Genomic DNA, 14,749 nt, shown 5'->3' with positions numbered 1-14,749 from the left:
CCCCCTGGTGATCCGGGCCCTGTGGGATTTACTTTAATTCTGCAGGGCCTGTAAAACAGCTCTTTCTCCAAGCTTTCAGCTGAGGCAGTGGATGTCACTTGTTATTGGCCTGCCTCCTTTCATTCCATCTCAGTGCTGTAGGACCTGCCGGACCTGGAAAATAGGCCATGTTTGTGAGACAGAATTTGCCATTTTAGTCTCTATTGTTATTTTGTAATTTTAGATTTTATATGTTTTAATTGGTTTTAACTGTTGATTGTCTTTTATGATGTAACCCACCCTGAGCCTGTTCTAAGGGAAGGGCAGGCTAAAAATAGAATAAAATAAATAAATATATTTGCTGTGTTTTACCAGCATCTAGAGATCTCTGTAGATGGGGATTGAGTTACTTTCCCCACCCATCAAATATTTCTTGATGCTGAATTTAGGATAAGTATTGGGACCCATATCTTCTAGCAATCCAGCTTAAAATAAAATAAAAAACTTTTTGGACTGCAGCGAGCTCCCTCACCTCTTCTCTCTGATTTGGCTTAAGGCTGTGGCTAAAAGAGCCGTATGCCACCAATTATAGCAGCGCCCACCTCACGGCCTCACTGGATCTCTATATTTTCGTCTCTTCGGGGTATTTTTACTTGTTCTGTTGATGGGACCCCAGCAGCTTTGTTTATTCTTCCCACAAAATATATAGGCTCACGAGAACTTTAACTTAAACCACAGATTTATTGTAACAAAAAGTCTTAAACTGGGGATATGGGAGATATTTACACAGGCTTATACGTTTGTTCTGTTGTTTCAAGCTTACAGTCACTTTTACTTTCTTGGATCTTTCACAGTTACACAGTTCACCGTTCCCTTTAACTCACTCTCCACCTCTAGCCAAGGTCTGGCCTCTTGGGATTGATGTGTCTAGTCTCACCCCTCGACTGGAGTCTCTCCTCTCAGCCCTTCTTGGTGTCTCAGACCCACATCCACTCCCTCAGCCTCCTCACTAGATCTTTAGAGTAGTTTCCCGGTGTCTGTGACCATTCTGGTCTTAACTGACTCACACACACACAGCCCTCTTGGCTGGTTTTGTCCAGCTGGCAGTCTCTGGAAGACTTCCCCGTCTCCGTCTCCAGCTTCTTCACAGGATCAACTGCCCTCTTAGCCCTTCTGGCCGGCACTAACTGACCCTCTCAGTCTCTGTCAGGTCCCCACTGACAGACTTCTCTGACAGGCCTCCACTCTGTCAGACTCCACCTGACTGAACTCCTGCCTCAGCAGTTTCTCTCACTAAACCAACTTTTTTCCCTCCCTGAGAGCTCAGAGCCCTTTGCCCCCACCCTCAGGTCACCTGACGCAGCCCTGTGCGTCTTCAGCTTATGCTTAACCCATTGCTTTCCGTCACAGAAAGGAAGTAAAAGGATAAGTATTTAGGATAAGTGTTATGGACCATAGTACCGTTGTTGCCTGTAGTTCAAAATAAAAACTTAAAACCGCTTCTTCAAACTGTTCTTATATAATTAAATAAAATACTAATCTTTGGAGCCGGTGGCTTTAGATTTTGTTACAAGAAGTGGAGTTAACAGTTAACTGTTGCATGAATCCATTTACATTGATTGAGAAATTTGGGGTTTTTTTCAAGATCTGAAATTCATTAACTTTGTTTTCTAGGATACAAAGCATTGCCTGACAGTTAATCTTACCACATTACGTATTTGGTGTTATGCATGTAGCAAAGAAGTGTTTTTAGACAGAAAACTGAGATCTCATTCATCATTACAAACTGTACGGCTATCTCATCAAGATCCTGAACACATCATTCAGGTAATTAAGCAAACTGTCTACCTGGCATTGAACATCAGTTCAGAACATCATAGATCAGTTATCCTTTTTATTTTTATAAGAAGAGCCCTTATTATAAGAAGAGTCCCTTTCAGGAACAGAATCACAGAATCATATAGGTAGAAGGTACCTCCAGGGTCATCTAGTCCAACCCCCTGCACAATACAGGAAATTCTCAAGTTCCCCCATGCCCCCCAATAACCCCTGTTCCATGCCCAGAAGATGGGGAAAAAACCTCCAGGATCTCTGGCCGAATTGGCCTGGAGAAAAATAGCTTCTTGACCCCAAAGTGGCTATCAGAAGAGCATGGGGCTGCCTTGCAGGGGGAAGGAAGGGGACCCATATGGCTTCCCCAACTTCCTCCACTCCCAGACCTCACACCCACTCACAGAAGCTGTTTCTCTTTCTCACACACAGATTCCCCCTCCCTCCAAGACTGGCCGGGAAAGCTCAGTAGAACACTGGGCAGCCTTTCAAGGGAAGGAAGGGGACCCACATGGCTTGCCTCCACCCCAAAACTTGCACTTACTCATGGAATCAATCAATCTCTCTCTCTCTGAGGCTGCCTTGCAAGGGAAAGAAGCAGACCTGTGTGACCTCCCTGACCTCCTCCATCACCAAACGTTGCCCTTTTACAATCACATGGACACACACACTGTCGTGAAGGCTGGGCAGGGAAAGCTGCCCTGGAGCTTTAACAGACAAGAAGAGGCTGAATTGATACCCCTGCTCTTCTTACCTCTGAAGAGCTCTTTCACAAGTGGCAGTGAGCAAGCCCAAAGAGGTCAACCTCAGGGAAGGAATCAAGGACTGCACACACATGAACACTCCAACCATGTGTGCTTGTACAGCAAGGGTCACTCCTGCAAACAAGCCCCACCTTCTCTAAAACTTCGGGGCTTGAAGACAATTTTCCTGAGGCTGCAGCCATGCCTCTAACTTTTTTTCAGGGTGTGACTGCAGGTCCAGGAGAACATGGCTGCCTTCTGCAGCCAGGACGCAGGGCAGTCCAGCTGGAATGCCATTCTGGTGCATTTCGGTTCAAAAAAAGCCCTGCTTCGAACTATAGAAGAATGTCATTGCAAATAAAATATCTTAATAAAATTACATGTAAGTACTACAAATTCACAAAATTTACAGCACAAGCAAAACACAATATAAGGCTTTAATGAAAAAGCATAAATAAATGATCTGAAAAGTTATATAGGTAATAAGAGAAATAAAGTATGAAATGTTATTTACAAGGCTACTGAAGACAGGTTATAAAGTATTCTGACAGACTACTTCTAGTTTATCACTTTTTTAGTTTTTAGGATGTTATCAGTAAGAGTGTTTCTGCTCGTCTTTATTACATTGGTATTTGTTTTTATTACACTGGTATTTTTCTTTCATGGAAGTATCTAATCCAGGGGTGTCGAATGTTCTGCTAGCCTGCCCAAGGCTTTAATCAAGCTCGCCAAGTTCTTTTCTCCCCCCTCCGTCCCTCCTATCCTTACCGTTTGAAGCTCCGAGGGTGACAAAGTTCCCTGTTCTCATTCCTTTTCACTACTGCCACCTGTAAACCTAAGTCCCTCAACCCCAAGCACAGACTTTCCCAGAATCAGAAATGGCTCTGGGGGAGTGCAGGGCAGGGCAACCCTGGACCATCTGTGCTTTCTGCTTTGTGGTTCATGGGATCAAGGCCTTGGGGATATGTAAGTTTTTGAACCTGTATACAAATGAAGGAAATATTTGAAAAAATGCTTTTTATATTTTACCTTTCCTAAAGGATATTAGGCTTCCTAGTATCCCAACGCTGAAAATTCCTCTGATTGCAACATTTGATGACCTAGATGTACAGGAAGACGAAGAAGATGAATTCAAGGCAAGAGGTAACAGAAAAATTTTCTTGAATACTGATATCTGCTCCAAATTACCGCTTCCATATATGCATCTGCTGTTTTTGTTTGAATTCCATAACAGTAATTATTTTAAAGCAATTTAATTCCATCCCTTGTAAATTAAAGTTCTGTTTTCAGGTTGATATTAAAAATAATTGTCCATGTATAGATAAATACATGTGTCTTAAGATGGCTGTATTAGAGAGAGAGTTAGAAAATCCAGCCCACTAATTAAAATGTTTTAATAATATTCATGATCATTAATAAGTCTCTGTTGAGTATTCCTGCAGTTCAGAGTAATACTGTTCTGGAACAGTTGTAGCCCTCCCTTCTCCCCACCTTGTACAGTCTATAATGCTTTTGGGCTGCCATTCCCCAACATATTAACAGTGGATTTAATACTTTACCAGACAATGCCTGTAAGGAAGTTGTTTAAGTCATGTATCTAAATTGTGAATTAAGAGACATGGTTTTATTGTGTGGTTTAGCAAGTAAGCCCTCGGTATGATCTCTATATAAGTCTCTGTAGTCTCTACATTGGGTATTCTGTCAGTTTATACTGAATAATCATTTCCATTCTTTCTGTAGCTGCTATACTTGTCTGTGCAGAAGTAGCAAAAGTTCTCACAGGAGTGGGTAGGGAACAATTTCTGTTTCTCATTGCTGTAGCCTCCTGCACTGTATCACCTACTATTTCTGAGAGTTCCCTGCTTTTCAGAGGCTTTGTGGGGGGGGGGGGGGGCTGCATCAGACTTCAGTGGGCAGGGGGCAATCTCTTCAGAGAATGGGGAGATTTGTAAAAGGACTGAAGTCTGCCTATTTTACCCACAAAAAGGTTGGCAGATGTTTTTTATATGTGCCTTGCAAATATGAGATATGCAGACTCTTAGAAGGTAAACTTTCCTGGATAGCTTTTGCTATAGTATGAGGGAGCTTTGGCATTTTTGTGTGTCTAGTGGTAGTTGGGTTAGTGTTGCACTAAAAATAAATAAAAATCTTATAGCACCTTGTTTTATTAACAAGTTTTATTCTTCCTTTTTTCCCCTTTATCTCTTTCTTTGCTTTCCCACGCCTTTAATTGATCCTAAACACAGGCTGCTTTTTAGCCCCTTCATTTGCTCCAGGACAATTCTCAATTTGATTTTTGAAACTCAACAAGAGAGCTTGAGAAGTTTTGCTGATATAACAAGATGGAATGTTTCTAACTTTATGAGGAGCTATTCATATCTTTTGTCTTTGTTAAACTTTAGTTTGCTTAGTGGTTTTTCTTCTGTGCAGGTCTGACAGGTTTGAAAAACATTGGGAATACTTGTTATATGAATGCTGCTTTGCAAGCTCTTTCAAATTGGTAAGAGAAAACAATTCTTTCTGTACCTTTGGATAGTCTTGCCTCTATGAAACCTGCAGGAAGTTATGAGTGTACACTGATTGTAAGTTCTTACAGCCCCAACCTGTTACTGAAAGCATATTAAATTAATGTTTCTGCAAAAACATTTAGATTACATTGCCCTGCCAAAAGAAGGCATGACCCTATCGCTCCCACCAGGGAGGCTTTAATGCCTTTTATTATTAGTGAATTTGCTTTACAAGCAACAGAGTTACAATCTATAATAAAGAACCAAGTTTGAGTCCAGCTTAATTCTGGGTATAAGCTTTATTTCATGTGCATACACACTTCTGATGACTCCAACTTAGTTCTGCTGCTTCAGACCAATGTGGCTACCCATCTGAATCAATCTATAATAAAGGTTGGGGATATTGACCCCTTAGTGCTACTTTAAAATACTAATGGTCTTTTTCTTCCTTATTACCAGTCCACAGTTAACACAGTTTTTCCTTGACTGTGGAAGTTTAGCTCGGACTGATAAGAAACCAGCCATTTGCAAAAGTTACTACAAGCTGATGACAGAACTGTGGCATAAAAGCAGGTATAGTGTCAATTAAGTTATTGGATATTCTTTACTGCTTTCCATGTGAGTAGGTAGGGAGGAAGAAATATAGAGGAGTACCAGACAAGAAGCTGGGATCCTGGATATGGTCAGCTTAATACTGGCGTAATATCTGAATACAGCTGTAGGCATGGCTTTGGCACTACATGAACAGGCATGAATATTATTTCTTTTCCATCCTTCCTCCAAGAAGCTTAGGATGAAATTGGGTTATCCCCAGAAAGAGCCTGGAGGCTTAATCATGGGATCTTTTCTTTTGGCACTGTAAACTAACTGAGCTTGTTCTGTAAATGTGTTTCTTTCTTATTGACAATCTTCCTTTGTTAGACAAGCACAAGCATTTTAAGCATTGCTGGTCTACTGAAAACCAGGGGATAACTACTTCATTCATAGCACATGAGCGGATAAGGGATCACGTGAGCTTATCTGTTACTCCTTCCTGGCTTATTCATGTACCATGGCATAAGCAATTAACTCAAGGCATTTTATGATGGACACTCATCTTGTAACCAGTGTTCCCTCTAAGCTGAGTTAGCATGAGCTTGCTCACAGATTTTTAGGCTCCAGCTCACACATTTTTGTCTTAGCTCAGGAAGGATGTCCCCAGAGCAAGCTAATGTATGCAGCAGCTCACAACTTTAATACCTATAGCTCACAAAGTAGAATTTTTGCTCACAAGACTTTGCAGCTTAGAGGGAACATTGCTTGTAACAGCTGCTTAATTTTCATGACGTATGTAAGTTGAAGGCTGGATATTTTAAGCAGTTAGCATATTCATACAAATATGACCATGCTAATGAAAAATGGCTGCAATTTGAAATGGGTTAGTTTTGATGGCAAATAATTTTGTTTATCAGAATGTGGATTACACTTAAGAAATGAACCTCTCATAATAGCATTAGGTTACTTTGTATGTTAATGCTAAGCCTTTCAGTGTTACAGACTAGTCTGCTTCACAAGATCACCCTTGGTGGTTCAGATATTAGATGGGTGATGACCATGTCTGGGACCTGTTTTTAGTAACTTTATTTTTACTAACTATGCTAACTGGCTTTGAAGACTTTTCAGTTGAAAGGCAAATCCAGTAAGACCTGATTTATACACAGTTGAAAACTTGAGCAAACAGGACATGTCTTGCTGGATCAAACAGAGGTCCAAGTCTTCTGTTTTCAGTTGTGACTTGACAGATACATTTGGAAACACAAACAGAGCAGGATACTTCTGGGTTTTTTTCTTTGGTATAGGTTAACTTGAAGATAGCAAAGTCTGTAGCAACAAAAATGCCGGAAGCGATGCATTATTTTTAGTGTATATTTACACAGCTGTAAGATGCAGACTAGGCTCACTGGAGTATGGCAAGTGTGTGCTACTGATGCATGAAAAGGATATTGAGACACAGTACTAGTCTAGCAATATAGCCAACTGGCCAATTCCCAGAATCATACAAATAAGAACAGTGGATTGGATCCAAGTTCTATAGCAGATTGACAAAAGTAATTTTATTTTTCACTGTATTTCCTTGTAGCTCAAGCAGCTTTCTGAGCTTGTTAAAATGCCTCTGTGACACAATAACATACAGCACTAAAGAGTTGCAGTGAAGAGAGGGAATTTGTTGGAATCATTCTCCTTCCCATTCCACTGAATGTCATAATGTTTCAAGAACTAAGGTTTCCTTTGCAGGAGGAGGATACCTGCTAATTTCCTTATTCGCTGTGGCATTCAGTGCCCATTGACTTACTATCTTTGGGGTGTGGAGTGGGGGAACTAATGAATAAATGTTCCTGTCAAGTTGCCATATTGATGTAACTTTGCATCCCACTTTTATTAGACATAATAGAGAAGTAAACTTTTGTATCCAGAGTCCAATATAAAGATGTTGTGGAATTGTTATTTTTTGCATTGCCCACATGAATAAAGTTAAGACTGAAAAATTCTCAGAAGTTGCAGGTTTACTAAAGAAAAAGTTTTTTCTTCCAGGCCTGGAGCCGTCATCCCCACAAATTTGTTCCAAGGAATTAAAACAGTTAATCCAACCTTTCGTGGATACTCACAACAGGTAAGCTTTCTTATAGTTTTCTTTATGCATACAACTGTGGCAAATGATTTTGTAGCATACAGTTGTAAGATTTAGAGAGCTGAACATATTAAAGGTTAAAACATATGCTGCAAATGAATGGGTAATGCCCATGCTGTTAAATACATAGGAATCTTAAGTTTACTGGGTGTACTGCCAACCTTTTTCTCCCCCCCCCCCCCATAAAGCAGTTTATTGTGCCCACCATATAGACTTCTGGAGTATAATGGAAAGCTCTTAAGACAATAAATTTGATTAAAACCCAAGAAAAGGAACTAGCAACTCATTAGTTTTGTTTCTTATAACGATATTAGTAATGGGAAGAAGTTTTGTGCTTAGTGCTTGATAATACTACTACTGGTACTCTGTATACCAGAATGACTGATTTAGGGCAGTTTTAGCTTGCATTAATAACATGCATTATTTTTAAAAGTGCCAACTTGTTGCCAGCCCAGTAAGGCTTTAGGTACAGATGACATGCTTAAACATGAGATAGTTGTCACTTAAGGCCTTCTGTGCTTACATTTGTCTTGCTGCCATGGTACATGTTTCAGCAACAACACAGCATTGCAGCAGTTAGGGATGGCTTGAGAACCTAGAGAAGCATTTCCTGTTTCGCATGACAAGCACTTGTGGCCCCAGGTAGCTCTTAACTGTAAGCTTGCAATCATAGCCAAAGATGTGCTGCTTCCGGTTGCAAGAGGGTGATATGACAGATATCCTGGGGGACACACACTGCCGCACAGGATTTTCCCCTCTATCACAAATATAGTTTCCCTTCTACCTTACTGCACTGTAGTTCACAGCAGGAAATCAAGAAGAGAAAAACAGCTCAAGGAGATAGGATTTAGGCCTGTACATAAACCACCTAAGCCTGAATTAATAACTGAGGTAAACTGACAATCACAAGATGGCTTTTCTTTTTAAAAAGTCAACAAGAACAAAGTTTGTTTAAGAAAAACTCACAGCTGACGTATTAACACTTAAACAGGAGTTGTCAATTTCAGAGTGATCTGCTGTTAATCTTCCTTTTATTTTTCCCCTATTTCATGAGCTAGTTCTTGGGTTAGATATTGGAGAACAGAAATTTATAAAAGGAGTTACACAAGCTTTCATCTGAATAAAGTAAAGACCTGCTTGTTTTTTAAATTTTAGGATGCACAGGAATTTTTGCGTTGTTTAATGGATTTGCTCCATGAAGAGCTAAAGGAACCTGTTATGGAAGCAGAGGATACTAACCTAGTGAATGCAGAAGAGAGCATGGAAGAAGCCAAAAGCCACTGTGATGTAGATTTTCAGTCATGTAGTAATACTGAAAAGGGGGGAAATGAGACGTGGTCAAAATCCGTTACAGAGGATCATGCAGAAGATGCTATGCTAATTCAGGATGATGAAAATGTGTGTAAAGACTACCAGAAAGAGAAGTCCTTCTGCACCAATATGAACAGAGCAAGTTCCATGGAAGACATAGAAAAAGATATTAATAGTTTCTTTGAAACAACTGAATTTTTGCATAACCAGGAAACTGTCAAGGTGCAAATTCACAGCAAACATTCAGGTGATTATCCTTTTCTTAATAAAAGCTCTGTGATACTGATCTCAAGCAGTGGATAGTTTCCTCTTGGGATGGTGTGTCTGTCTCTTTAAGGTTGAATGGGGGCTGGGGAGCAGGCAAAACAACATGGCTGCTCCCAGTCGCTGTGAAAGCAGCCTAGACCCTCCCTTGGTTGCACAATCTTTTCAGAGGTCATTTGCATAGGAAAGGTAAACTTGAGCCTTTGGTTGCTGTGTGTTACTTTGAAGTTGGAAGTTCAGCAATTCGTGAGTAGAGATGCCAATCCCCAGGTGGGGCAGGGAAAAGGGTCAGAAAAACCTCCGCAAAAACCAGGCAATAATGCACATAAAGTATTTGAATAATTATCAAAAGAGTTTGTTGCAGTACAAATTCAGAGAATAATACATAAGGAGACCACAAACCCACACCCAAAGTCACTCTGAAACAATTTAATGTCCAAACATTTTAGGAAAGAGGTGTAGGCAGTAGTTCCATTGGTAAAGTTGTCCACGGAGAACAAAACATTTTTCTTCCATACAGCAAGGCACAGTAAAAAGAACGTGATGCGGTAGTACTTGATCCCACATTTCACAAAGGCTTCTACGAACTGTACATAAATATAAATAATAAACCATACATGAAATATTTAGCATAACACCATGGGGAATTATTATCATAAGCAGAGTGGAAGCATACCTTACAGCAGGAGTGGGGAACCTCTGTCCCGAGGGCCGTATATGGCCCTCAGGATTGCTTGATGTGGCCCTCAGGGATTGCTGGGCCAAACCGAGCCATGTGGCAGCCTTCCTGGGGCTTGGCTGGCCAGCGAGGATCGTGGGGCCCAGCCGTGCTGTGCAGCAGCCTCCCCAGGGCCCAGGAGGGATCACTGGGCCCAGATGTACTGTGCAGCAGCCTTCCTGGGGTCTGATTGGCCAGCCAGAATTGCTGCAGGGCCTGGAAAAGTTACTGTCACAGTTCAGGTAAGTTTCCCCCTCGTTTCTTTATTTCTCTTTCTTTCCATTTCTTCCCCACGTTTCTTTGTTTCCCTTCTCCCCTTTCTTTCTTTCCATTTCTCCCCCCCCCTTTGTTTATCTTTATTACCCTTTCTTCCCTGCATTTCATTTCCCTTACTTCCCCCCATTTCTTTATTTCCCTTTGTTTCTCTTTCTACCCTTTTTCTCCCTTCCTTCCTTCCTCTCTCTCTCTCTGTGGAGCCTTTGTGGTGGGCATTGTAAAGGATTGCTGCAGGGGTATGTGGGTGCTTTTAAAGGTCTGCTGGGAGCAGCTGCAGTTTCCGCATGAAAGGAGGGATGGCAGGGATTGGGGAGGGGTGGAAGTCATCTACCAGTTTAATTTGCACTTGATTATCCCAAATGGTGTGACCTAATATGCTAATATTAGGGGATGTGGTCTAATATGCTACTGAGTTCCTGCTGGGCTTTTCCTACAAAAAAGCCCTGGACCTATGCATTTGCCTAGGGCGGCAAGCTGTGTGTGTGTGTGTGTGTGCTGGATTAGGCTCTCTTCACATGACTTCAAATAGAAAAACCATTATTTGCATTCATTTTGCTGGCCTGAATCATTCTTCCTCAGTGGAGCACTGTTTTTAAAATTGATAATTTTGTATGGCCCGCGAATGATGTTATAAATATCCATATGGCCCTTGGCAGAAAAAAGGTTCCCCACCCCTGCCTTACAGAAAGTCTCGAGCAGTTTACATGCTGATGCTAGTAATCATTTCTATCCAATATGCTTACAATTGTTACTATCTGGTATGGTAATTTCTCAACCTGCTAAACAGAACACTAATTTATAAAACCCATCTCAAGATGCAATCTCAAGATTCCTTAAAGATACAGCGTAATGATTGTGATACAGTTTCTCCTCCCTGATCATTAGCAAGTTAAAACAAATTAGCAGGTAGTGTTGAAATTTCTAGAGTCCTTTATTTTCATTAATAGTAGTCTGATTTGTCTAAAATATAAGCCATTATGCTGTTTACAGAGGTGATAACTGCGTGTGTGTGTGTGTTTCACAGACTACATCAATGAAGTCCATATGAATGATGTGTCTTTGCCACAAAGTTTGCCATCCAAAGATATGGGGAATGCACGTTTATCAACCAGCCTTCCCAAATCAGGTTCTTTCTGGTCTGGTCTGGTATCCTCACACAAAAAAGGTATTCCCTAGTTTTACTTTTTCATCATTGCTTATTCTGCATGTTCGTAATAATTGATTTAAAACTAAACATTTAATTTGTTGATTTCTCCCTTAGCCTTTTCATGCTGGCATAGTGAGAAACTTATTGAATGGTAACTGAGCAGCCATAACATAAGTGGACCCAAACAGGTCTTCAGCCCCTCCTTCCTCACAGTATATGCATGCCAATTGTGTAGCATATTCACATCAGACTAGGGGTGTACACTTCAGATAGAATACAAAACCAGTACCTGAACTCTCTAAGAATTCAAGACTCTTTGGGTTTGGTTTTGTTGGTGAAGATGTTGTGGTTTATTTAAGTACAGCTTTTCTTTATAAGCTGAAGAAATATCAAGCTCTATTCTTCAAAAGGGATAAAAAATTTAAAAGAAATCTTTAGGATCAGATTCTCAGGAACTGCTTCTTAAAGAGTGCTAGAAAATCTATTTTGCATTTTTGCTGGTATGTACACTTTAAGACCCTGGAAAACTTTATAAGGTAATCTTAAATGATGCTCATTTATTATTTTCCGGCTAATCTTATGCTGTAAACTACTTTCATTAAAAGGCGTGTCCTTGCTTTCCCTTTAGAGGATTTATTTCTGTTTACAGTATTGGTGAGGTGATGTATCTAAAATTTTCCACTAGTGTAAATTTTAAAATGTAAACATATTAAAGAAATGGTGAAAATTGTTGTCCTCTTGCCTTATAGAGATTTTTCAAGTAAGGCAATGACTGCAAGGCTTTTTGTAAATTATGACTGTCCTGCCCACCTTTCTGCTAAGAGAGGAGTTTCACTCTGTGAGAGAAAGGGAGAGGAGTCTTGCTACTGACAGGAAAAACCCAAATAAAATGTATGGCAAAATATGGGTAAATACTACTTTCTAAAAGTGTCAGTTTTCAAATAGTATTATTCCCAACTCTGCAGAACTACTAGTCAAAGAAGAATTTGTACAGTTTGAGATAATATCCCTTGAAAACTGTACATGTGCCAAGATAAGAAACAGGGACTTAGGACTGCATGATTGATGGTGTTCTGCCTAAATAGCCATGTATAGAATGAGGCTTGAATCCCACAGATCATTTCAGCAGCAAGAAGATATTTCCTTCTGTAGAGCCACTCCTATTTGCTGCCTTGAAATGCTGCTCCTGGGTGGAAGTAACAACATGCAGGGAGAAGTCAGCAAAAGTCACTCAGTCTTATATTTGCAGAAGTCCTTTGTGGGATCCAAGACATTAATTTCTTAGCTGGAAGATGCTGTTAGTGTGCAAATGCAGCATGCTTTTCTGTCTCTAGTCTGCTGACTAATCTCCAGTATTTTTCTCAGTCTTGGTAGATGCTAATTCTTTTTAATGGCCTTTGTGCATCACATAATTAGGATATCAAGTGTGTATAGAAACCTTGATTGGAACCTTCTAAACCTGAAACATTTTTGTGGTAGCTTTGTTCCTCAACACTTTATGCATGCTTGAAGTGAGCTCTCCTTTGTTTTGGGCCTTCTTGGGGCCATCCTCCACCAATTCTTTCTTTGCATCTTGAGAAAATATATTTTATCTGTAATTGGAAGGAAATCTCTTTCCTTGGATTTAACATACTAAAGGCCATGCATCTTTAAGGAAATACCAGGAAAAGACCTTGACATTCGATGTATTGAGCATCAGGAGTTCTGTGTATGTACCCTTGATGTTAAATTGATGCTTTTGTATATTGCCATTTAAAAAAAAAATTCAAACGAAGACAATAACAAAGTAGAACAAGGGTGCACATACAAATACCTGGAGATCAAACACTAGCGCGCACTATAGCTTTTGTTTATTCACAGCATGGCAATTGGGAATTGCATCATTTTGGCATCTTTGTCTTTGTGGTATTAAATACTTTGTTATTTTCTGAGAAGGTTTTAATTTGTCAATTTTAATACTTTTTTCTTCCACTGAGCAAGTCATTTTCAAATTTTTCTAATAGTTTGTCATCTTCAAAATCTGAATCTGGAGGATAGCCCTGTATGGTTAAGCTTTTAAACAGCCCTTGCCTGGCTCTATTAAAGTAAACAAGGTTTTGTAGTATAGTGAAATTGTAATTGTTGGTCCACTGTGTGATACTGCACAATCATAGCAAATTATAGTTTGTTCTTAAAATTAGTGTTTGGGTATCTAGAAGGAGAGAGGGGAATATATTTAAAACCAGAGGTCATTTTGCAGGGAAAAAGGTGCTGGTGCTCATTAGCACATTTGCATATGCCACACACCCCTGATAATACAGGAAGATGTACTAAATTATATCAGCTCAGCATCTCCCTTAAAATGCTTCTTGAATTATCATTGTCATAATAAAACCTTTCTCCCATCATACTTTTTAAATTACTTTCTCCTGTGAGGCCACAATGGCATGATGATTTCCATCTGTCTGTTTTATATGTTTCGGTTATTTTCCCAGTTTATGTGGGGGGAAATATTAGAGAGTTTGTCAAATCTTAGAGTTCAGCAGAGTTCTCACAGGGGGTTTGAACAATGGAGCCCAGAAGCAAGTTTTTTTTTGGGGGGGGGGGGGAGAAAGAGCACAATAAAATTTGGAGGTTCTGGAGCTCCCCTCCTGTGAGCTCCTGCCTAAAATGAGGCCTGTTTAAAACAAACAGGAGCCCACAAGGACTTGCAGGAGGCATTTCATTTCCCCCTTCTCCACTGTTTTCTCATTCCGGTTCCTGAAAGCTCCCACGGACTCTTGCCTTTTCTTGCTTCCTTCTCTCCTTAGATGTGCCACCTTCAGGTTGAGAAGTTCTTGGAGATTTGGGGACAGAGCCTTGGGATGTGAGGTTTGGGGAGGGAAGTGACATCTGCAGGATATAATGCCATAGAATCCACCCTCCCAAGCGGTTGTTTTCTCCAGTGGAATTGATCTGTCATCTGGATTTATTATTTATTTATTGTATGGCAGAGTTACACACAGGAAGTATATAATAATATAAAATATGTGACCAAGTTGATACAACGGGAACGCAGACTGATTGGGCAGTCCCCCTAAATACTAGTATCTAAATTTTCAATCCACTCAGTCGCAGCTGAGGAGAGCTCAAAGAGCTCTGTCACATCACCCTGAGAAGCACTACACTCACATTCCTGTTACAGGCTTCACTACAATTGCATTTGGGTCCTGGTATTTTGCCTCATTTAAACAACAGAAGAAGAAAAAGAAGACCATAGATCAGGGGTGGCCAATGGTAGCTCTCCAGATGTTTTTTGCCGACGACTCCCATCAGCCCCAGCCATTG

The 14,749-nt window shown here is 40.3% G+C and overlaps 1 protein-coding gene across 4 annotated transcripts in view; it reads left to right on the top strand.

Moving 5' to 3' along the window:
• USP33 (ubiquitin specific peptidase 33) overlaps positions 1–14,749 on the top strand; it is a 64,084-nt gene that overhangs the window by 23,796 nt on the left and 25,539 nt on the right. For all 4 annotated transcript variants that reach the window (XM_060232054.1, XM_060232052.1, XM_060232053.1 and 1 more), the window contains exons 5-11: positions 1,654–1,806; positions 3,593–3,695; positions 4,983–5,052; positions 5,519–5,632; positions 7,631–7,709; positions 8,883–9,285; positions 11,321–11,461. In XM_060232054.1, the coding sequence (XP_060088037.1) occupies positions 1,654–1,806; positions 3,593–3,695; positions 4,983–5,052; positions 5,519–5,632; positions 7,631–7,709; positions 8,883–9,285; positions 11,321–11,461 (1,063 nt within the window). The remainder of the gene's footprint in view (positions 1–1,653; positions 1,807–3,592; positions 3,696–4,982; positions 5,053–5,518; positions 5,633–7,630; positions 7,710–8,882; positions 9,286–11,320; positions 11,462–14,749) is intronic.

The sequence above is a fragment of the Heteronotia binoei genome, chromosome 2 (genome assembly GCF_032191835.1).
Source record: "Heteronotia binoei isolate CCM8104 ecotype False Entrance Well chromosome 2, APGP_CSIRO_Hbin_v1, whole genome shotgun sequence".
In the NCBI taxonomy this organism is placed as follows: domain Eukaryota; kingdom Metazoa; phylum Chordata; class Lepidosauria; order Squamata; family Gekkonidae; genus Heteronotia; species Heteronotia binoei.
The sequence above is the reverse complement of the archived record's forward strand: the minus strand, read 5'-3'. Positions and strand labels throughout refer to the sequence as shown.